The sequence below is a fragment of the Pelodiscus sinensis genome, chromosome 1 (assembly GCF_049634645.1).
Source record: "Pelodiscus sinensis isolate JC-2024 chromosome 1, ASM4963464v1, whole genome shotgun sequence".
In the NCBI taxonomy this organism is placed as follows: domain Eukaryota; kingdom Metazoa; phylum Chordata; order Testudines; family Trionychidae; genus Pelodiscus; species Pelodiscus sinensis.
This window is the reverse complement of record NC_134711.1, coordinates 183,655,244-183,680,671: the sequence shown is the minus strand read 5'-3', so window position 1 is coordinate 183,680,671 and position 25,428 is coordinate 183,655,244. Positions and strand designations below refer to the sequence as shown.

Here is a 25,428-nt window from a genome sequence, read left to right as displayed (position 1 = left end):
AGGCACATTAACCCATCTAAACACTTTACTAAGCAAAAAAGTTGTGGTGGTTTGTGTATTGCTGGACTACCATGGATTAATTAAAAAGGGGGGGGGGGGAGAGAAATCACACCCTCCAGAAATGTAAACACATCCTATAGTAAGGCTAACTCTACAGTTCTGGGAGAGAACTAGAGATAAAATAAGATCTTTTACCTTTCCATTGATACCCACAGCAAATAATCCAGGTCATAACCGAAATTACAAACCAGAGAGCTTTAAAAATTAGGAGAGCCACGGAACATACATGGTTGACCAACTGCTGAGTAAAGAAAAATTTTAACTTATTTAAAGATCAAAATTAACTTTAATTGACCCATTCTCCCATGGGGACATTACTTTTTAGTTAGGCTTTATACAGAAACCTAACTTTAACAGATGTAGTGGCATCTGGTCAATTAGAAAACTAACACGTTATAACTATATAACTAAAAAAAAATGTTTACATGTGATATACTAGGAAAAGGACCTGGACAGAAACAATATGCCAGACAAATTATGTTTGATCTAGAAAAGCATACTAACTTCTTCAGTCTGTTGCACAATAAAAAAAAAATTTCTTTCAGATACTGTTTCAATGTTTCAGACCAGTCAGGTTACACACACACACACACACACACACGCACGCACGCACGTATGTACGTACGTGCACGCACACTTGAATGGGAACAAATGTTGGTGAAATCATAGTGAAAGAAGAGATTTTATGCATATATGGTGTACATGCCCACTACTCAGCAGACAATATTGGGATGTAATCCATCACCGAATATTTTTGGATATTTATTACCAAATGATCCTTTGGTAAATCCTTGTGTGGCTTCCTAAAGGAAATGGTCACACAAAAACTAATGAAGAATTAATTTCTCATCTGCTAGTAGCTCCTCAATTACTGACAGACTCTCACTGGAAAAAGAAAAATAGTCCAACCGCAGAGGAATGTTTTAAAAATATGGAAAGTGGTTACTACAGAAGAATTAACACACCAGTTATGTACCCAGCAAAATAGACAGAGGACAAATAGATACTGATATTTCGTTACCTTTTATTCAATAGTCAGACAAAGTACATTGACCTGCAAAAAAACCCACCACACCTGTTCATTTTTTTTTAATATTTACATTTAATAGACATCCTGGTCTGTTAAATATGTGTAATCAGAGATTTCACTCAATTAAATAAAATAACTAAAAACAAAATGTGATGTTGTAATGATGATCACTCTTTAACATGGGAACACTCTGCTAAATAAGAGCTCTGATGTTTGTATTCCAATATGTCTCTTTAAACAAAACTTCATTATTATAATGATTATTTTTTTGCTCCCGATAGTCACATGGCAAGGATTCTAAACCTGTTAATACTTCCTAAATTAATAAATAGTAAAAAAACAACTGCATTTCAATGTAGTTCTGAACCAGTACTAAAACACATTCAATGAAACCCTTCACAGAGTCCTTTAATACTCAACTTGTAAAATTTAAAAATATATTAATTCAGTAAGAAACAGCCAGCTAACAGAGTTCTGGCATAAAAAAATAAATGTTACAGGTTTTTGTTTTTAAAAAGAAAAAGAAAAAAACACTTGCAGGCAAAATATTTGTTTTTGCCTACTATAGTTACAAGAAACACAAAATATTACTTTGAAAGTGATTAAAGAAAGTTTTTACTATTTCACTATTCTATTTTTTCCATTTTGTTTATTTTGTGTATTTGACAGCACCAGTTTATACATAGTCAATTTCTCCTTTACAGTCTGTGGGTTTTACATTAAAAGCAAGAGAAGACAAATAATTAGGAAAATATTATTGTAAAACTACAGAAATGGGCACACACAGTCAGGTGTATATGTAGTAACGGAAAATATTTTCAAATCATTTTTAAAAATCGATTACATTTCAAACTGATGTTAACATTGGTAGGCCATTGGTAATATTGTTTTAGGTTCTCTGGTTCAGGAAGATTAAACTTGGAATGTTTCATGGCAAATGACAAGGACTAGAAACTTAGTTTTATTTTTAAGTGAAAGTTTCAAATTCCATAGAATCTAAAGAGTTCATCAGTGCACAGATGGGAATTACCTTGGCTGACTACATGCTGCAATAATCAGCACTCATATGAACAGCCTATCTCCAAAAGCCAAACAGTTTAGTCAATTTAGTCTTTAAAAGGGCAAATACTACTGATATGAACAATTTTTACAAAAACTGCGACTAGATCCGAGAGTGAGCAGGTAACAGCTTTCTTTTTGTAAAATATGATGTGTTATTTCCCTTCCCTACCTGTGCAAGAGCTGGTTTTGGGAAAACATCATCTTTGCTTTCTTCTTTGTTTTTCTCAACTGGAACCCATTCCCCATAGACGCTGTCTGCTTCCTTTTTCCTGTGTTGAGACCCAGATGAGACAGGGAATTCCTTTGTCAAAGTTACCTGATTTTTTGGTGCTGGTTTTACAATAGGAGTTGTCTTAAAGAGAAAAAAGCATTTTATGATTAAGGAATGATAAAGTATAGTGTACATACATGGTTCTCTTCCATAGAAACAATTACTGTACGTTTCTGAACCCTGGAGTGCCAAACACTATTTTAATTTTCTCTGGTAACCTGATATTAAAGTGAAAACTCTAAATATACAGCCTGCAAACTAAAATCCAGAAGATGTTATTTAAAATTTTGAGATTACATTCTTGTTTCACATATGATGAGTAAAGTACCACCTAAATGGGTGCTTTTTCGTTCAGTTCATTAACAGGATTACTCCCTAATAATTGTAACATAGGTGCTACATAAATGTAAATTATTAATGCTGATGTCTGAATGAGAACTATACAGGAAATGCAAAACTCTAAAGCAGGGGTGGGAAACCTTTTTGTGTCAGAGGCCACTGACCCACAGAAAATTCAGTCAGGCAGGGAGCAGTGGGGTACTGTTGATTGCTCTGTGAAAAAGCCATAGGTTGGCTTTGAAAGCTGCCCCTCCACATTAGAAAACAATGACATTTCACAAAATAAAAATAAATACATTTTTAATTAACATTCATGTAATACTTGTTTTACCCACTGTATTCAAATGTTTGACTTTTAAATCTTCTGACAAATATACAGTTTAAGATTAAATGTGAGGAAAATGCAAGTAAATCAAGAAACTGAAAACCAAAGTAACTCAAAGTATCATTAACAGTACAGGCAGTCCCCGAGTTACGCGGATCCGACTTATGTTACGCCGTTCCTCTCCCTGGTCTCCAGCAGACCAGGGAGAGGAAGCAAAGCGGCGGAACACGTGGGCAGCGGACAGGGCTGTCCGCTGCCCACGCGCTCTGAGGCTTGGCTCTGCTTTGCCCCGTCCCCCGTCCCCCGTCCCCCTGGTCTGCAGACCAGGGGGACGCGGGGGGGGGGGGGGGGGGCAAAGCAGAGCCAAGCCGCAGAGCGCCCGGCCAGCTGACAGCCCAGACGCATCAGGGCTGTCAGCTGATCACGCGCTCTGAGGCTTGGCTCTGCTTTGCCCCGTCCCCCGTCCCCCTGGTCTGCAGACCAGGGGGACGCGGGGGGGGGGGGGGGGGGGGGGGGGCACGCCTGGACTGTCCCGCTGCCCGCGTGCTCCACGGCTTTGCTCCGCGTCTCCCAGGTCAGCAGACCAGGAAGACTGAGCAAAGCCGTGGAGGACTTGGGCGGTCCTGCCACCCCCGTCTCCCTGGTCTGCTGGGGGGGGGGGGGTGCAGCTAGTGCCCCCCCCCCCCCCCCAGCAAACCAGGCTTTTCTTGCCTACCCCTGGGGTAGAGTAGCTGGGGGCTGCCGGGTTGGTCCCGCAGCGCCGCTCTGGACCATCCCGGCAGCACCCCAGCTGCTCTGCCCCAGGCGTCCTGATTCAGCCGCTGCTGGTCAGTTTCAGCAGCGGCTGAATCAGGACATCTGGGGCAGAGTAGCTGGGGTGCTGCTGGGTTGCTCCAGTAGCGCCGAGGAACGGCGCTACTGGAGCAACCCAGCAGCACCCGAGCTGCTCTGCCCCAGGCGTCTCCAAGTCAGCCGCTGCTGAAACTGACCAGCGGCTGACTACAGGAAGCCGGAGGCAGAGTTGCTCAGCCCCAGGCTTCCTGGAATCAGCCGCTGATCAGTTTCAGCAGCAGCTGACTTGGGGATGCCTGGGTTTCTTAAGTTGAATCTGTATGTAAGTCAGAACTGGCGTCCAGATTCAGCCGCGGTTGAAACTGATCAGTTTCAGCAGCGGCTGATGCCAGCTCCGACTTACATACAGATTCAACTTAAGAACAAACCTACAGTCCCTATCTTGTACGTAACCCAGGGACTGCCTGTAATATAAAATCTTACTAACAGAATAATAGAATTTTGTCTTTTTTTTTTTAAACAAAATGAAGCAGCTTATTTTTAAACAGCACTTTCCAACAATGTTCACAATACCCTGTTACAGTTTAGAAAGTAAAACTAGTTTTGTTTGGATAGCTATGATCAAAATGATTGTAAAAAGCAATAAAGCTACATATTACAGAACCTCAAAAATATAAACACCAGAGTTACAGAGGCTGACTGGTCAACCAGACGCACATGAAACTGAAAAGTGAGCAATCAGGCAGCAGCAGAGTAAAAAACCCCAAATACTGCACTGTGCCTATATTGCATCTTAATGGTACTCAGGACTGCAATGCCTATCCTAACTCCAAGCCCCACATGCCAGACACATACTTACAGCTAAAATTTGCAGGCAAAGCTGTGAGCCCCTACTAACAGGAAAGGCTGCTGGAGCAGGAGTCTGTGCAGCTTTCCTGTACGCCATGGATGTTGCTTTTACTCCAGGGTAAAAACCCTCCTGTCCGGGAGGGTGACGCATTGTTTTCACACACCTGCTACTAGGAGGGGAAGGGACTGTTTTCAACACCAGTGCCCCTCCAACCCTACTCTGTCTGAAGGGGAACAAGCTTACTCAAGCCCAGAAAGAAGCTGCCTGCAAGAAAACTGTGTAGCTGCCTCTGGAACATGGCTGGGAGTGTGAACAGCTGGAGCCAGTTACAAACATTTTAGAGTTCTGGATAACCTCCATTCCTGAGGTGTCTATAACTGAGGTTCTACTGAAAATAATGAGAAGTCAGATTTAAAAGAAAGTTCAAAAAAGTTTAAAAATCAGTTTTTAAATATATGAATTTTAATCAATTTCTCAAAAAAGAAAAATAGTGTATTTTACTTTAGCGCCAAACGTTTCTCTTAATTAGGCCATGTACTACACCGGAGTTTGGACGAGTCTCTTACCATGGATTCAAACAGAAATGTTATTGTTGAAATTTTATCACCCCGCTGCAAATGTATGCCAAGATAAAACTATAATTCTGTAAAATACTAAAATTTCCTCCACTGATAAGGGTCATTGAGTTTGTTTTTCCTGTACCTACATAAATTTGCTAAAACAAAACAAAATTAATATTTTTAATCTATAAATGATAAAAGTACTCACATTTAAATTGAAAAAAATAGGTTTGGGTTCACTGAGTTTAAAAGGATGATTATAGAAAGGGCGTTCCTCCTCCTCTTCATCGGAATCATGAGGTTTGTTCACTATCACGTCATCTGTGCTTTGTGCAATCTTCTTACATTTCTACAAAAAACAAACAAAAAAAAACCCACAACTCTGAATTAATCTCAACATCTGGTCAGAAATGTTCCTTATTTCTGCACTTTTTGATGAATTTATTGAATTCAATATTTAAAATCAAGAAAAAAAATTGGTTGTTGGGAAAAATCTTTTAAAAAATTCAAAATATGCATGAACATATACCTTTGCCATTTTACTTGTATATGATTTTATCTATTGAAGGGTATTAATCTTGTCTAGATAGGCTTTGATCCCGCAACAGTCTTCCACATACACATCCATCCAAATTCCTAAATAAGGCTACATGGATTTACTTTCCAGATTCAGGGTTTAAATTATGAGCTCTTCAAAAAGCACTGTCACAAGAAACTGTCTCTTACTATGTGCATGTACAGAACTAACACCCAGTATAGAAAGGAGCCCCCTGCCTGCTTTGAACTTTCAGGCATCCAACATAAAACATTAATTATAGCAATAGCAGTAAGAAATAATAATATTAATAGCATCTCATTATTTAGTTGGCCTGCAAAAAGATTTCCACACAAAAGAAATTATAGGAAAAAAACAAGAAACAATTACTGGCTTACACTGTGGTGCAGAAATCTTCCCAGCTACAAGGGTTTTAAAAAGGACTGGGACATCTCTGAAATGTTCTGCAGGTTAGAAGAGCTGTAAGGACAATCCCATAACTGCATAAGTGTGAAAGTGCAACTTAAAAATGTACAGAAGGTGGTGAAGTACCACAACAAATCTATATGGCAGTCCAAGTTGTTGCTCTTCCAGGAATAACTAACAGCAATTTTAGAGCAGGTATGACTGGAATGTGGGTGAAGAGATACTTCCGTGAGAATAACTCATGGACTAGCATTTAATAACCAATTGATTGGTATTTATTACTTACTCTTTGCACTTTTTGCTCCAGAGTTATTTGTTACTGAACTGGTCTGAAATTTCAGAGGGGTAGCTGTGTTAGTCTGTTTCAGCAAAAATCATGAGGAGTCCTGTAGCATTTTACAGATTAACAAATGTATTTGGGCATAAGCTTCTGTGGTCTAAAGCCCACTTCCTCAGATGCAACACTGAATGAAAGACATCCAACAAAGTGAGCTCCAGCCCAGGAAAGCTTATGCCCAAATAATGAATTACTCTTTAAGATTCCACAGGACTCCTTGTTTTATTGGTATGACATGAGTTTGACATAAAGTTGCAAATTCTGACAGTCAAAATTATTACAAGTATTTTCTGTCAGAAAAGGGAGCAAAGAAAATAGTGGCAATATGACCATACATTATGATATATTAGTAACAAATGGAGGACATCCTATGGCTCCGGGGACTGGTAAAAAGATAAGAGCAAATAATCTATAACTTATTGGTTTAACTTCAATTCACATCAATAGCAATCAGAAGTTGTAACCATTTGATGATTGTTTGATGGTCTATTTGGAGTTGAGAAGAAGCCATACCACAAAACTACCATTGCAATGGCACGCTTCTTGTCAGTCTTGGCCGAAATCAAAAGCTGAACAGACTTAGAAATGTGCTACTATCTGTGTCAAGAAAAGACTGATACACATTTGTGTCATGAGGCAATGTGGGAATACCTGTACTGCTACTATACTATGTTATACCTAATATGTAGATAGTCACATTTCAGTCTTCACATTTATGTGAAATGGAATATTTTCTAGGAACACTAAATTTACTATTTTATTTTATGAACAAGCGGTCACAACTGTGATAGTTCTTTAAATGCCACAATGGGATCTCTGAACACAAATTTTTCAACGTGGTCACTTGAGAACACATCCAAGAACTCAGCAAAATCAGGCAGAATGAAGTTTTCTGTGACAGAAGAAATAAGGTTCAAAGATTTCTTTCATGGTCAGAACAAAACCACTAAAGTTATATGTTCCAATTACAGTATATTAATTACCAAATTCTGTCGTTTGATACTCATAGATAAGTCTCACTGAAATCTAGAGGAGCTGAACATGTGCAGTAAAGGATATAATCTTATTCAAAAAGTAAAAAGTGTGAAATTTTTATATTATTAAAATGTCAGTGACTGACAATGCTGTAAGATTACAAATATCAAATGTTCAATATTAATACAATCTGTGAAACATAATAATTAGGATTCACTCTTGTAGCCTTCTTACAAGCAGACTTTCTTGAGAATTAAATATATAGAATTACAGCTTGGCCAGACAACTAATTAATAACAGTAAAGGCTGGTTAGTTATTTTCAGATTTAATCTTACCTCAGTGAGCTCCTTTATTGTATCTCTTGCTGACTTCTGAGTAACTTTTTCTTCCTTTTTTGCTGGAGCTATAATAGGCAATAGGCTTGGAGGTAAGGGGACACCAGCCTTAGCACACATGGCAGCTGCATTTGCTTTGGCTATTTCAAGAAGTTGGGCCTTGTCTATAAGAATATTAAAATATTAATTAGTGGGCATTTAAAGATTTCTTACAGACAGCCTATATATAATATATAAAAATAATTTTAGGACCACATGCAACAGCAAATCAGTTTCCATCAGGCTAAACAAACTTTATGAAAGTGCATATATACAAAGTATTATTCACACTTCATATATATGAAGAGTAACATAGACATTGCATTCATTTTTTCTTCATTTTACAGGCGACATAATTAAGACGACCTGAATAGGGGGAAAAAACCTGGGTCTGCATTTTTTTTTTCAATATTTGCTTAGCCCCCAAAGTGTTAGTTTTTCCTGCTTGGTTTTTACTTTGGAAATTCAGGTCTGTGTAATTGGAGAAACAGTAAAACAAAAACTTTACAAGAGTGAGAAAACATGGAAATTAAGAACTGAGAAGAGCCAAAATTTGTCAAACTACTTAAAATTCAGATTTGCATTTTTTTTCTTTTGGTCAATGCCTATTTAACGTAACTGACTAACATTTTGGAGATACTATTTAAAGATTCAACTCATGGCTTCTAATATTAAGGGGCAAATTCACGGTACTTATTCTCCAAGATACCTGAAAGGTCCTCCTGCAAAACTATGATATGCCAGAGTTGATATTTCTGATATTTCTGAGGTAAAAATGAGGGAGAAAGAAGACAAAGAAAAAAAATGGGGCAAAAGCCCTATTTTTCTGAAATCCTTTGCAATTCACTTTTAAACCATTCTTTGAGATAATACTTCAAAACACTGATAGTCAACTAAAATGGAAATATTAAATATTCAGATTATAACCAACGCAATTAGGAATTAAACCACCATTTTATATTAGAAGTTAAACATTATGAATATTATCTCATTGTTAAGAAAATTATTACATATTAAAAATTTATAAACATGACAAAATTTTGCTTTAACAACAAATAATAAATGTGGCTTCTAATGTATACAGTCAAGTAATAGAACTACACAAGGCCTGTTTTGTGTATTCAAATAATTGTGAATCTTAAACCTCTTTCCAAAAAAATCCTACAAAAAACAAATAAATGAAGTTTGGAATCTCTATCACTGGAGATGCGTAAGAACAGGTTAAACAGACATAAGGGATGATCTAGACGGTGTCTGGTCCTGCCGTGAGGCAGGGACTAGAGTTGATGATGTCTTGAGGACCCTTCCAGTTCTAGTATTCTTATGAGTCTATCATCACCTTAAGCAAGGAGTTACTCAGCTAAACCCTTACATAAGATGAGACTCACCTTACTTTTTATGTAATGAAACAGATCACACAGCTTCATAGCTTGTGACTAACACTCCCAGAAAAGTGTTCTCACTCCATCAGGGAGAGCTGAATATTCCAAGTATGGGCTACATCTCTGGTCATGCTAAGCAATGTTTCCAGATATTTTCTTCTTTCACTAGTGCCAACTATGTGGAATAGGGGGACAAGGCAGCATGCTGAGCTATTCAACTCTTCACCCTCTCATTTCTTCAGGCAAACTAGCGGGGGTTGGGGAAAATTTATAAATCTACCTCCCTCCCCAAAGGCTGTGAATATAAAGCTACTCTGACACCTGCAGTGTGTCTGAGAGAAGGAGAAGACAATGGAGTGCAGTGAGGGGCCAAGGTGAAAGTCAGGAGTAGAGTACATGCACAGGGAACAGCTACAAAGCTATTACAAAAAATCACTGAGAATGGACAGGAACAGATAAAGCTAAGACAATATATGTGACTTTTTTTAGGGTGAGAATTTTTTTCAGCTACTGTCCAAAATAACTATTACATCCAATTAGCCAATAGCAAAAAAAAAATTAAAGAAATATCAGCTCCTCTCAATTCTTTACAGGGGGCGGGGGGGAGGGGAGGAGGGGGGGGCTTATTTTCCCCAAAGATGAAAAATAAATATCCTCACTCACATCACATTCTTAAAATATGTTGCATCTTACCACACAGTTGAGCTGTTTTTAATGTTATATCATCTACATGATAAAAAAAATCTCAGAGGGAAAGTTGTATTAGTCTGTAACTTTAAAATCAACAATTTATATTTCAGGACTACTTGTTTTTAAAGTTACAGACTAACCGCCACCCCCTGAGATTTTTTTTTAATCTTATCTTTAATTTATATATATTGAATTTGAGTAGAAATAACAGATTCCAGTACATAGCAGCAAAATTAGTACTTGTCAACTGTAGGACTCATGTAAATGAAACTAACTGGGCTGGATGTGTCCCATGAAGAGCTTTTGATATGGAAATGCAAATGTTAAAGACAGGAGAAATTGGCTTTGTAATGCACCAACCAGTTAAGGTTTTTGTTCAAGTCCAGAATAATAATGTCACATCTGTAAATAAGCTTCAGAGGGGTAGCCGAATTAGTCTAAGTGGAAAAACTTAAAACAACGAATAGTCTAGTAGCACCTTAAAGACTAACATGTAGATGGTATCATGAGCTTTTGTGGGCAAAACTCACTTTTTCAGCTCATGATACCATCTACATGTTAGTCTTTAAGGTGCTACTAGACTATTCATTGTTTAAGTTTTTACATCTGTAGACATTCCCGAGGGTAACATTTTAACTTGCCTGGTCACTCAATCGTGTATTTAGAAGTAGCCATTCTTCTACAAACAATTTTCACTAAACAGAGAGAGTCTGCAGAACTGGAATTCATCTACATTTTGAGTGCAGTCTGCTTAACTAGAGTAACCTGTAAGATCCTGTACCTTCACATATTTCTCCATTTTCAGTCCAACTACATATTTGAATCCCTTATTAGTGCATAATCAACCTCAGCACAAAGTCCAAGTAAGTAACTGCTTAAAATTACCTAAAAGAGATTCCTAATGAATGTCTGACTTTCACTCTATTACTTTTATCACAGGTAGGACAAAAGTTTACATAGGTCAAGACTACAGATCCAAGAAAATAACTTATAAGAGCATTACTTACCCAAGTCTGTAAGCCGTTTAGGTGATCTGCTTGAAAACTTATCAGACGATCTAGACCGTCTCTGACGATCAGGTGATCTGCTATAGCATCTTCTTCTCCCAGATGATCTTGATCTCCTAAGCCGAACTGGTGATTTGCTAGAGCTTCGTCTTCTTCCGACTGACCTAGACCGTTTTCGCCGAATAGGTGTTCGACTTCTGCTCCGTAACCTGAGCACTATTCGGGGATCTCTTGAGTCTGATCTTCTTCTTCGATCAGCAGACCTTGATCTGTTCCTCTGAGATCTTCTACGTCTTTCTCGTGATGAAGACCTCCTCCTTTTTGACACGGATCTTGACCGAGTCCGTCTCCTGTGTCTTGAACGTGACAGGGAACGTGTCCGAGACCGATGCTTTGATTTAGATTTTGAGCGTCTTTTACGTGTTACTGACCGAGACCGATTCCGTCTAGACCGTGATTCACTATCATGCTTTTGTGATTTACGCTCAGAAGATTTGGAACGCTTAGTTCTAGACCTCCGCAAAGACTCTTTGCCTTCTACCTTTTCAACTGATTTGGATCTAGATTTGTGACGTGAAGACGACTTGGAGCGTTTACTTCTATACCTTTGTGAAGACACTTTGCCCTCTATTTTTTCAGCAGATTTGGATCTTGATGTTTGAAGTTCAGGAGACTTGGAGCGGCTACTTCGAGACTTCTGTGAAGAATCCATGCCCTCTATTTTTTCAACAGATTTGGATCTTGATGTTTGAAGTTCAGGAGACTTGGAGCGACTACTTGGCGACTTCTGTAAAGAATCTGTGCACTCTATTATTTCAACAGACTTGGATCTCAAAGCCTGAAGTTCAGAAGCCTTGGAACAGCTACTTCGAGACCTCTGTGAAGAATCTGTGCCCTCTATTTTTTCAACAGACTTGGATCTCAATGTTTGAAGTTCCAAGGACTTAGATCGGTTGCTTCGAGAGCTCTGTGAAGGCTCCTGAACCTCCATATTTTCAACAGATTTGGATCTGGATTTTCGATGTTCAGAGGACTTGGAACGGCTGCTTATATACCTCTGTGAAAGAACCCAAAACTTTATTTCTTCAACAGATTTGGATCTTAACGCTTGAAGTTCAAGAGACTTGGAACAGCTACTTGGAGACTGCTGTGAAGAATCTGTGCTCTCTATTTTTTCAACAGGCCTGGATGTCAGAGTCTGAAGTTCAGGGAACTTGGAGAGGCTACTTTGAGACTGCTGTGAAGCATCTGTGCCCTCTATTTTTTCAACAGACTTGGATCTCGATGTTTGAAGTTCCAAGGACTTAGATCGGTTGCTTCGAAAACTCTGTGAAGGCCCCTGAACCTCCATGTTTTCAACAGATTTGGATCTGGATTTGTGACGTAAAGAAAACCTTGAACGGCTACTCTGAAACCTGTGTGAAGAATCTGTGCTCTTTATTTCTTCTACAGATTTGGATCTAGACATGTCACATTCCAAGGACCTGGAGCGGCTGTTTCGAGACCTCTTTGAGGGCTCCTGTGCCTCTATTTTTTCAACAGATTTGGATCTTGACATTTGAAGTTCAGGAGACCTGGAACGGCTACTTCGAGACCTCGGTGAAGAACCCGTGCCCTCTATTTTTTCAACGGACTTGGATCTTGACGTTTGAAGTTCAGGAGATCTGGAACGGCTACTTCGAGACCTCTGTAAAGAATCCGTGCCCTCTATTTTTTCAACTGACTTGGATCTTGACATTTGAAGTTCAGGAGACCTGGAACGGCTACTTGGAGACCTCGGTGAAGAACCCATGCCCTCTATTTTTTCAACAGACTTGGATATTGACGTTTGAAGTTCAGGAGATCTGGAACGGCTACTTCTAGACCTCTGTGAGGAATCCGTGCCCTCTATTTTTTCAACAGACTTGGATCTTGACGTTTGAAGTTCAGGGGACCTGGAACGGCTACTTCTAGACCTCTGTGAGGAATCCGTGCCCTCTATTTTTTCAACAGACTTGGATCTCAATGTTTGAAGTTCAGGGGACTTGGAACGGCTACTTCGAGACCTCTGTGAAGAATCCGTGCCCACTATTTTTTCAACAGACTTGGATCTTGACGTTTGAAGTTCAGGGGACCTGGAACAGCTACTTCTAGACCTCTGTGAGGAATCCGTGCCCTCTATTTTTTCAACAGACTTGGATCTCGATGTTTGAAGTTCAGGGGACTTGGAACGGCTACTTCGAGACCTCTGTGAAGAATCCTGAACCTCCATCTCTTCAACAGATGTGGATCTCGATGTTTGAAGTTCAGGGGACTTGGAACGGCTACTTCGAGACCTCTGTGAAGAATCCTGAACCTCCATCTCTTCAACAGATGTGGATCCAGATATGTGACATTCAGAAGACTGAGAATGGCTACTTTGAGACTTCTGTGAAAGCTCCTGAATCTCTACTTCTTCAGCAGATCTGGATCTAGACGTGTGGCTACTTTGAGACATCTGTGAAAGCTGCTGAATCTCCATTTCTTCAACAGATTTGGCTCTAGACATGTGACATTCAGAAGACTGAGAGTGGCTACTTTGAGAACTCTGTGAAAGCTGCTGAATCTCCATTTCTTCAACAGATTTGGCTCTAGACATATGACATTCAGAAGACTGAGAATGGCTACTTTGAGACTTCTGTGAAAGCTCCTGAATCTCTACTTCTTCAGCAGATCTGGATCTAGACGTGTGGCAACTTTGAGACTTCTGTGAAACTTCCTGAATCTCTACTTCTTCAACAGATTGGGACCCAGATAGGTGACATTCAAAAGCGTGAGAGGGGCTACTTTGAGACTTCTGTGAAAGCTCCTGAATCTCTACTTCTTCAACAGATTGGGACCCAGACAGGTGACATTCAGAAGACCGAGAGTGGCAACTTTGAGACTTCTGTGAAAGTTCCTGAATCTCTACTTCTTCAACAGATTGGGACCCAGACAGGTGACATTCAGAAGACTGAGAGTGGCTACTTTGAGACTTCTGTGAAAGTTCCTGAATCTCTACTTCTTCAACAGATTGGGACCCAGACAGGTGACATTCAAAAGAGTGAGAGGGGCTACTTTGAGACTTCTGTGAAAGCTCCTGAATCTCTATTTCTTCAACAGATTGGGACCCAGACAGGTGACATTCAGAAGACTGAGAGTGGCAACTTTGAGACTTCTGTGAAAGTTCCTGAATCTCTACTTCTTCAACAGATTGGGACCCAGACAGGTGACATTCAGAAGACCGAGAGTGGCAACTTTGAGACTTCTGTGAAAGTTCCTGAATCTCTACTTCTTCAACAGATTGGGACCCAGACAGGTGACATTCAGAAGACCGAGAGTGGCTACTTTGAGACTTCTGTGAAAGTTCCTGAACCTCTACTTCTTCAACAGATTGGGACCCAGACAGGTGACATTCAGAAGACTGAGAGTGGCTACTTTGAGAACTCTGTGAAAAATCTTTGCCCTCTATTTTTTCAATAGATTTGAATCTAGACATTTGACATTCCAAGGACCTGGAGCGGCTGCTTCGAGACTTCTGTGAAAGCTCCTGAACCTCCATTTTTTCAACAGATTTGTATCTGGACTTGTGACATTCCAAGGACTTGGAGCGGCTATTTCTGGACCTCTGAGAAAGATTCTGAACCACTATTTCATCTAGAAATGTATGTCTAGATGTGTAATATTCAAAAGAGTTGCAGTGGCCACTTGGAGACTTCTGGGAAGACTCCCGAACCTCTATTTCATCAACAGATTTGGATCTGGACTTGAGACGTTCAGAAGATCTGGAACGGCTGCTTCGAGATCTCTGTGAAGGTTCCTGAGCCTCTACTTTTTCAACAGATTTGGATCTAGTCCTCTGACGTTCAAAAGATCTGGAGCGGCTACTTCGAGATCTCTGGGAAGGTTCCTGAGCCTCTACTTTTTCAACAGATTTGGATCTAGACCGCTGACGTTCAGAAGACTTGGAGCGGCTGCTTCGAGATCTCTGGGAAGGTTCCTGAGCCTCTACTTTTTCAACAGATTTGGATCTAGACCTCTGACGTTCAGAAGACTTGGAGCGGCTGCTTCGAGACCTCTGTGAAGGTTCCTGAACCTGTACTTCTGCAACAGATTCTGATCCAGTCTTGTGACCTTCAGAAGACTTGGAGCGGCTGCTTCGAGACCTCTGGGAAGGTTCCTGAACCTGTACTTCTGCAACAGATTTTGCTCCAGTCTTGTGACCTTCAGAAGACTTGGAGCGGCTGCTTCGAGACCTCTGTGAAGGTTCCTGAACCTGTACTTCTGCAACAGATTTTGATCCAGTCTTGTGGCCTTCAGTAGATTTTGAGCAGCTGCTTCGAGACCTCTGTGAAATCTTTTGAGCTGCTACCTTTTCCATAGACTTGGATCGGGACTTGTGACGGACAGGAGACTTGGAGCGTTTACTTCTAGATCTTCGTGAAGGCCTCTTGCTCTCTCTTTTTTCAACAGATTTAGATCTAGACTTGAGACGATCAGAGGACTTAGAACGTCTACGTTTAGACCTCCGTGAAGACTCTTTACTGCGTGTTTTTTCAAGAGATTTGGATCTAGACTTGAGATGATCAGTGGATTTAGAACGTCTACGTTTAGACCTCCGTGAAGAGTCTCTACCTCGTCTTTTTTCAACAGATTTAGATCTAGATTTTAGACGATCAGATGACTTGGAGCGTCTACGTTTGGACCGCCATGAAGAATCTCTGCCCCCTCTTTTTTCAACAGATCTGGATCTGGATCTTGACTTGAGACGATCAGAGGACTTGGAGCGCCTCCATCTAGACCTCCATGGAGAATCTCTGCCCCTTCTTTTTTCAATTGATCTAGATCTGGATCTGGATGTTGACTTGAGACGATCAGAGGACTTGGAGCGTCTCCATCTAGACCTCCAGGAATAATCTCTACCCCCCCTTTTTTCAAAAGATCTGGATCTGGATCTTGACTTCAGCCAATCAGAGGACCTAGAGCGTCTGCGTCTAGACCTCCAGGAAGATTCTTTTCCACTTTTTTCGAAAGACCTGGATCTAGACTTGAAACGATCAGAGGACTTGGAGCGCCTCCATCTAGACCTCCATGAAGAATCTCTGCCCCCTCTTTTTTCATAAGATCTGGATCTGGATCTTGACTTGAGACGATCAGAGGACTTGGAGCGCCTCCATCTGGACCTCCATGAAGAGTCTCTGCGGTCTCTTTTTCCAATAGACCTGGATCTAGACCTAAGACGATCAGAGGACTTGGAACGTCTGCGTCTGGACCTCCGTGAAGAGTCTTTGCGGTCTCTTTTTCCAACAGACCTGGATCTGGATCTAGACTTAAGACGATCAAAGGACTTGGAACGCCTGCGTCTAGACCGCCGTGAAGAATCTTTGCGCTCTCTTTTTTCGACAGATCGGGACCTAGACTTGAGACGATCAAAGGACCTGGAGCGTCTGCGTCTAGACCTCCGTGAAGAATCTTTGCGCTCTCTTTTTTCAACAGATCTGGACCTAGACTTAAGATGATCAGAAGACCTGGAGCGCCTGCGTCTTGATCTCCAGGAAGAGTCTTTGCCTATGGATCTTGATCTTGACTTGAGACTACCAGAGGACCTTGAGCGCCTGCGTCTAGCTCTCCATGAAGAGTCTTTCCCTCCTCTTTTTTCAACAGACCTTGATCTAGACTTGTCATAAGACGTGGAATGTTTTTTTCTGGAAACTGAGTAGTTTCTGCTTCTAGACCTTGCTCTTTTAGATTTCAAATGTTTAGAGACAGAGCGTGACCTAGATTTCTTCTTTCGTTTCTTGGATCGTGAAAGAGATTTAGATTTACTCCTTTTTAATTTCTTTGATTCGTGTTTATTTTTATCACTACTCTTGTTAGTTTTTTCATGTGCTTTTTTTTCTTTTAAACGATCTTCAGCGTTCTTCTTCACTTCTCCCACAGATCTTAGAGCTGCTGCCAAATCCTGCACCACTGCCAACTGTGGAGCTGCTGCCGAATCTTGTGCCACTACCACGGCCACTGCCGACACTGGAGCCGCTGCTGAATCTTGTGCCACTACCAGATGTTGCACTGCTGCCACCGCCATTGATGAATCTGGCACTGCTGCCACAGCCACCACCGAATCTTGAGCCATTGCCGAATCTTGCACTGCTGCCATGGCCACCACCGAATCTTGCGTTGCTACCATGTCCACTGCTGACTCTGGAGTCACTGCTGATTCTTGAGCCGCCACCATGGCCACCACTGGCTCTGGAACCTCTGCTGAATCTTGCACTGTAAGCACCTCTACCTGCGGAGCTGCCGCCAGATCTTGTGCCCCTTCCAGCTCCACTGCCAACTGTGGAGCCACTGCCGAATCTTGTGCTGCTACCACAGACACCGCCAACTGTGGAGTTGCTGCCGAATCTTGCACTGCTGCCACGGTCACCGCTGATGCTGGAGCCTCTGCCAAATCATGCGCTGCAGGCACCTCTACCTGCGGAGCTGCCGCCAGATCTTGTGCCCCTGCCAGCTCCACTGCCAACTGTGGAGCCACTGCCGAATCTTGTGCTGCTACCACAGACACCGCCAACTGTGGAGTTGCTGCCGAATCTTGCACTGCTGCCACGGTCACCGCTGATGCTGGAGCCTCTGCCAAATCATGCGCTGCAGGCACCTCTACCTGCGGAGCTGCCGCCAGATCTTGTGCCCCTGCCAGCTCCACTGCCAACTGTGGAGCCACTGCCGAATCTTGTGCTGCTTCCACAGACACCGCCAACTGTGGAGCCGCTGCCGAATCTTGCGATGCTGTCACCACCACTGCCAACTGTGGAGCCGCTGCCCAATCTTGCGACCCTGCCACAGACACCGTTGTCTCTGGAGCTTCTGCCGAATCTTGCGTTGCCGCCATCGCCACCTGTGGAGTTGCTGCCAAATCTTGTGTCGCTGATATAGCCACAGCCGACTGTGGAGCCACTGCCAAATCTTGCACCACTGCCACAGCCGCCACCTCTAGAGCTGCTGCTGATTCTGGAGCTGCTGCCGCTACCATGGCCACCGCCGACTGTGGAGTTGCTGACTCTGGAGCTGCTGCCACGGCCACCGCCAACTCTGGAGCTGCTGCCACGGCCACCGCCAATGGTGGAGCCACTGCCGAATCTTGCGCTGCTGTCAACTGCAGAGCAATTCCCCAATCTTGCACCACTGTCACAGCTACTGCTGACTCTGGAGGCACTCCTGAATCTTTCACCATTGCCACCGCTGCTCCAAATGCTGAAGCTGCTTCTGAATCTTTCATCTCTGCTGCCACTGCCTCAGATTCTGGAGTTGTTTCTGAATCTTTAACATACATGGTATGTAGGGAATCTGGAGGTGCCTTCAAATCTTTCACCTCTCCCATAGTCAGCACAGATTCTGGAACTGCTTTTGAATCATTAGCATCTAAAGTATGCAGAGAAACAAGAGATGTTTCCGAATCTTCTATCTCTGTCACCGCCACCAGAGAACATGGAGCAGCTTGCTCTGTCACCTCTGCCTCTATCGCCACAGACTTTGAAGCTGCTTCTGAATCCTTCACCTCTGTCACTGCTTCAGATTCTTGAGTTGTTTCTGAATCTTTAACATAAATTTCATTCAGAGAATCTGCAGGTGCTTCCAAATCTTTCATCTCTGCAGCTATGCCTGCAGGTTTTGAGGTTGCTTCTGAATCATTCACATCGAGAGTATGCAGAGAATTACAAGCTGCTTCCAGGTCTTCTCCCTCTGCCACTACCACCAGAGAAACTGCAACAGCTTGCAAATCTGTCCCCTCTATCACGGTTGCCTCTGATTCTTGAGGTGCTTCCAAATTTTTCACCTCTGCTGTCACCACCACAGATTCCAAACTTGTTTCTGAATCTTTTGTCTCTGCCACTGCCATAACAAATTCTGGAATGGTTTCCAAATCTTTTACATCTACATTAAGCTGAAAATTTGCAGCTGGTTCCAAATTTGTCACCTCTGCTGCCACTGTTACCAGAGATTCTAGAGTAACTTTCAAATCTTTTACCTCTCTGTCAGATTCCAGAGCAGCTTTTTCTTTCACCTCTGTTGCCACTATCACAGATTCTGAACTTGTTTCTGAATATTTTACCTCTGCAACCACAGATTCTGGAAATGTTCTAGAATGCATCTCTGCAGCCACTACCACAGATTGTGATGTTCCTTCAGAATCTTTCACATCAACAATATGCTGAAAATCAGGAGCTGTTTCCAAATCTTTCACCTCTTCCACCATTACTATAGATTCTATATTTGTTTCAGAATTGTTTACATCTACATTACATAGTAAGTGTTGTGCTGCTTCCAAATCTGTCACCTCTGCTGTCATCACTGTCAAAGATTCCATAGAAGTTTTAAAATCTGCCACGGCCATCACAGCATCTGGAGCAGCCTGCAAATCCTTCACTTCAGCCACAGACTCTGGAACTGCTTCTAAATCTTTCATTTCTGCAGTAACCACCACAGCTTCTGGACTTGTTTCTGAATATTTCAGCTCTGCTGCTGTCACAACCGATACTGGAGTGACTTCTGAATCTTTTGCCTCTGAAGCCACCACCACAGGTTCTGGACTTGTTTCAGAATCTTTCATATCTACAGTGTGCAGAAAACCTGGAGCTGCTTCCAAATCCTTCACCTTTTCAGCCTCCAGCAAAGATATTGGCATCATTTCAAAATCTTTTACATCTACAGGACATAAAGTATCGGTTGCTGCTTCCAAAACTGTCACCTCTGCTGCCACAGACTTTGGAACTGTTCTCAATCCCTTCACCTCTGCCACAACAGATTTTAGAGCAGCTTCTAAACCTTTCACTTCTGCAGTCACTGATTCTGGATTTGTTTCTGAATATTTTAGTTCTTCTGCTGCCACCACAGACCCTGGAGCTGCTTCTGAATCTTTCATCTCTGAAGCCATTTCTACAGATTCTGGACTTATTTTAGAATCTTTCACATCCACAGTATGCAGAGAATCTAGAACTACTTCTGAATCTTTCACTGTTGCCAGCATACCCACATAGTCTGGAGCTGCTTCCAAATCTTTCACCACTGCTGCCAATTCTGAAGCTGCTTGTAAATCCTTCACCTCTACAGTATGCAGAGAATCTGAAATGACTTCCAAATGTTTTTCTTCTGCCAGCACCACCACAGATTCAGGAGTTGCTTCCAACTCTTTTATCTCTGCAGCTGCTACCAATTCTGGAGTTGCTTCCAAGTTATTCACGCTTACTGTGTGAAGAGGATCTGGAACTGCTATCAAATCTTTCATCTCCACCATGGCCACAAACTCTGCAGTAGTTTGAAAGTAATTTGCCTGTGCAGTAGCTTCAGATTCTAGAGCTACTTCATAATCTTTCACCTCCCCTGCTAACTCGGGAATCTGAGGTGTTTCTGGCAATTTAACATCCACAGCATGCTGAGATTCTAAAACGGTTTCCACATTTATCACTGTATTAGGACTTTCTAGAGTTTTTTCCAAATGTTTTATCTCATCTACACCCATAGATTTCAAAACTGCTTCTGAATATTTAAGCTGTGGAGTGCCCAAAGTTTTTTCCAAATGCTTCAGATCGCTTGCAGCTTCAGCTTTCAAATCTTTCTGCTCTCCACTCTGCAGAGATTCTGGACATGCTTTTGAATTTTTTACTTTTTCCACTGTCAAAGATTCTGGCGTATCTTCCAAAAGTTTCACCTCTGCTGTTTTGTCAGATTTTAGAGTTGTTGCTGAGAAATTCAGATCCATCACAGCCTCAGTTTCTTTCACTTCTACCAATGGGATTGATTCTGTAATTCTCTCCAAATCTTCCCCTTCTACCGCGATCAGAGATTCCAGATTTTCTTCCAAATCTTTCATCTTTGTCAACCCCTCAACTTCTGGAGTTGCTTCTGGATGTTTTACTTCCACTGTTTTCTCAGATTCTAAAGAGGCTTTCAAAACTTTCACATCCACTGGTTGCCAATGTTCTGGAATATCTTGCAAATCTTTTACATTCTTCCCGACTACAAATTCTGAAGCAGTTTCCACATCTACCATGATCCTAGATTCTAAGGTTTCTTTCAAATGTTTCCCCTTTGCTGACATCTCTACATCTACTTCTGCAACTTTCACCTTTGTTGTGCAGAGAGATTCGGGAACTGCTTCTGAATCCTTTACCGTTGCTTTATACAAAGATTCTGGAGCAGATTTCGAGTGCTCTACCTCCATGACTGCTTCTGATTTTAGGGTTGTTTCCAAAACTTTCATCGCTGCCATTTCACACCCTGGAGTTTCCTTCAAATCTTTTGACACTGTTACAGTCTCAGGTTCTAGAGTTGACTGCCAATCTTTCACCACTATGTGTAGTAATTCTCGACTAACTTCAGATTCTTTCACCAGAGTGATGGCCTCAGATTTCTGAGTTCCTTTGGAATCTTTCATTTGAATCACTACCTCCGTTTCTGTAGTTTTTTCAGAATTTTTCAAGTCTGATAAATGTAAAGATTCTGGAATATCTTCTGAATGCTTCAGCTCTGTCTTGGCCTCAGACTCTAGAAATTTTTTAGAACATTTTGGGCCTGCTATTGCCTCAGATCCCAATTTGGCTTCTGGATCTTTCACTTCTACTACTGCCCTAGATTCCAGAGCTGATTTAGAATCTTCAACCTTTTTTACAGTGGCATCAGACTTTGCAGCTGTTTCAAAACCTTTCATCACCTCCACCTCAGTATGTGGAGATATTTTTAGGTCAGTCACTTGGGTCACAACTTGAGATTGTGGAGTTGTTTTCAAATCTTTCACTTCTATCACTTCCTGAGATTGTATAGTTGTTTCTGAATCCTTTGACTCTGCCACTGCCTCAGATTCTGGGGGGATTTCCAAATCTTTCACTTCTGCCAGTGATATGGGTTGTCCAATTACTTTCAAGTTTTTCACATCTGATATTGTCACAGATTCTGGAGTTATTGCCAAATCTCCCTTCTTAGACAGAAATTCAGGAATTGCTTCCAAAACTTTAAATTGAGCTGTGCTCTCAGACTCAGCTTGTACAGGCTTTTTAAAATCCTTCATCTCTACCGTAACTATGGACTCTTCCAAAGCGTTCAACTTCATCACACCCACAGATTCTAGGACTCCTGATTCTATCACATCTTCTGTTTGCAAAGATGGTGAAGAAACAAACGCACTTTTCTCCTCCGCTCTGGCTAGAGGCCATAGGGTTGCTCCCAAATCTTTTGTCACCACCATAGATTTAATTCCTTTTAATTCTGTCACATCTTCTAATTGCAGAGACTGTAGCATTGCCTCTGAATCTTTCATATTCTCTATTTGCAAAGACAGAATTGCTTCTGGAGCTTTAGCTTCTTCCATGGCTACAGGTTCTAAGTTTGGTTCTGAACCTATTGCCATGGTCACAGATTCTACGGTTTCTTCTGAATCTTTCACATTCTCCATTTCTGAAGACAAACGAATGGCTTCTGAACTTCGTCCCTCCTCCACAGCCACAGTTTTTAGGGTTGGCTTTGAATCTTTTGCCACAGCCACAGATTTTACACCTCCTTCCAAACCTTTCACATCTTCCATCTGCAAGAATGACAGCGATACTGGTTCTGAACCGTTCACCTCTGACACAGATTCAAGAATTGCACCTGCATCTTTTACTTCTATCACTGGTTCTTGGGTTGCTGCTAAACATTCTCCCAAGGCAACAGTTTCTAGGGCTCCTTTCAAATCTTTCACTTGTTCCATTTGCAGAGGTGGTGTTGGTTCCACATCTTTCTTCTCTGCCAAGACCACATGTTCTAGAGTTGCTTCTGGACCTTTTGCCACTGCCACAGATTCTATTAGGACTCCTTCCAGATCTTTAACTTCTTCTGTTTCCACAAAGGGTGAAATTGTGTCTGTAGCTTTCTCTGTAGCCACATATTCTGGAGCCACTTCCAGACCTGTTACCATGACCATAGGTTCTAAGGATACTTCCAAATCTTCCACATCCTGAATGTGCAGAGATTCTGGACTTCCTTCCAAATCTTTCAACTCTGTCACCATTACAGGTTCTAGGATTGTTTCTGAACTTTTTACCACCTCTACAGGTTCCAGGAATCCTACTGGATTTTTCATATCTTGCATTTGCAGAGACCGTAAAGCTGATTCTGCATCTTTTGCGTTTGCCACAGAAGCAGGTTTGTAGGTTGCTTCTACATCTATTGCCATAGCCACAGATTCCAGGGCTCCTTCTGTGCTGTTTGCCTCCTCAATATACAGAGGTTCTGGAGTTACTTCCAAACCTTCCACCTCCACCAGAGGTTTTAAGGCTGCTTTCAAATCCTGTGTGTTCACAACAGCTTCTAATGTTGTTTCTGTACCTTTCCCCAGTGCAACAAATCCTAGGGTTCTTTTCAAATCTTTCACCTCCAAGGCTACAAATTCTGAGGCTGCTTCTGAACCTTTCACCTCCAACAAAGATTCCGGAACTGCTTCCATGCTATTCACCTCTGCGTTGGTCACAGATTTTGAAGCTGCTTCCAAGTTATCTGTCTCAGTCACAAATTCGAGACCTCCTTCCAAGTGTTTTGCCTCTGATACATCCACAATGCCTTTAGTTGCTTCCAAACCTTTCATATCTGTCACAACAGATTCTGTAGTTTCTTCCAAAGCTTTCTTCTCCATTACAACTACAGATGTTGGAGTTGGTATCAAATCATTTGTTGCAACCACAGATTCTGAAGTTGCTTTCACCTCTGATATGACCACAGATTCTAGAGGGGCATCCAAACCTTCTGAAGTTGCCACGGTCAGAGATTTTAGAATTTCTTCTGAACATTTCATCTTTGCCATGGCCTCAGATTCTAGAGTTGTTTTTAATTCTTTCAGCTCCATCATGCCCACTGATTTCAGGGTAGCTTCAGAATCTTTTAATTCTTCAGTTATCTCAGTGGCTGGAATAGTTTCCAAATCCTTTTCAATTTCAGATTGACTAGCAACTTTAGTTTTGTTGGTAGACACGGTACCATTTTCAGTGTCTTTAATGACTAAAGGTCCGTCCTTTATATTCATATTAATAGCTACATATTTATTTTCGTGAGTCTTATTCTCCAATTGTTTAACTTCCTCTTGAATTTTAATTGTACTGGTATTTTCTTTCTGGGTATCCAATTTGCTCGTTTCTGAACAGAAAGCACTATTTGTATCAGTCAAAGTCAAGTTCGTTTTTTCACTTCCAAGTTTTTCTATGGATGATTCAGAATCTGCTAGCAAATAAGGTGCAAGTTTTTTAACTGAATGACATGTGCACTCTGCACTCAATTTTGTGCCCAATTCTTCTGGCTGCATGTGACCAGCAAGATGTGAATCTGAATGTCCTCCATGCTGTGTGATCAATTTTGAGACTATTTTTTCTGGGTTTAAGTGAGAAGCAGGTTGTAAATCTGCATGCTCTCTATACTGTGCACTTAATTTTGATTCCTTTGGCTGCTTTTTATGTTTTTTCTCTTTCTTCCTTTTCTTCTTTTTCTTCTTCTTCTTCTTCTTACTTTTGTGTTTTTTATTCTTTTTTGACTTTTTTCTTGGAATTTCATCTTCTCCTTCATCAGTAAGGCCTCTTTTTGTAGAGGGAGATCTATTTGTCACCAAATCTTCCTGTACACCTGAAGGAAAAAAAAAAAAAGACCAGTCTTTAAAAACTAATTTTATTAAAAAATATATATATATATAAAATATTTAAACCAATATTGGGCACAAATGAATTTAAAGATACACAAAACTTGAAATCAAGATTTTTGCGAGGCAACATCACGTTACACACCCTCTCATTAAAAGCTTAAGAATGTCTGAGCAAAAATCTAAAATTTAGCTTTCAAAAAAACTAAATCAATTTTCAAACTGCCTTTTGACAATTTTTTTGCTAGGATTTCTATATTTAAAATAAAAAATACTTTTAAGATAATGCAACAGCAACTGACCTTTGATCAGTAGCTAAAACACTTATAATGAATAAAAACAGCAATGATTATTCCTGAAAAAAGTAGCACATCTTACAAAAGTATGCAACTAAGAAAAACCATTTGCATTACCCAAGAAAAATACTTCAACAAAACTTTTACTTTGGTTGTTAAAATACACCTCTTTTTTTTGAAGTGACAGGTCAGCTTTCCTAAAATTGAATGTGCATGTTTAAAAACTCTTAATAAATAATATTGAGAAATTTGTAAATTCCAAATAAATACTTTTTCTTTAAAAGTGTGCAACCCACGCATTGCCACAGTTACTAGTACATGAACATATGCTCAACCTACAAAAAAACATCAAAAGTAAAAATAAAACTGAATTTACTAGCTTTCATCACCTAATCTGAGAAATAGACAAAATACATCTTAAAGCCCATATTAAGCACACCTCAATCCGCAAATATTTACACATGTGCT

The 25,428-nt window shown here is 41.0% G+C and overlaps 1 protein-coding gene across 6 annotated transcripts in view; it reads right to left on the bottom strand.

Annotated features, from left to right (window-relative positions):
- SON (SON DNA and RNA binding protein) overlaps window positions 1-25,428 on the bottom strand; it is a 60,130-nt gene that overhangs the window by 31,281 nt on the left and 3,421 nt on the right. For all 6 annotated transcript variants that reach the window (XR_012897999.1, XR_012898001.1, XR_012898000.1 and 3 more), the window contains exons 3-6: window positions 11,017-24,651; window positions 7,899-8,062; window positions 5,498-5,638; window positions 2,322-2,504 (exon numbers count right to left, since the gene is read on the bottom strand). Coding sequence is in view for 3 of the 6 variants with exons in the window: in XM_075911125.1 (XP_075767240.1) it covers window positions 2,322-2,504; window positions 5,498-5,638; window positions 7,899-8,062; window positions 11,017-24,651 (14,123 nt within the window). In the remaining 3 variants the exon portion in view is untranslated. The remainder of the gene's footprint in view (window positions 1-2,321; window positions 2,505-5,497; window positions 5,639-7,898; window positions 8,063-11,016; window positions 24,652-25,428) is intronic.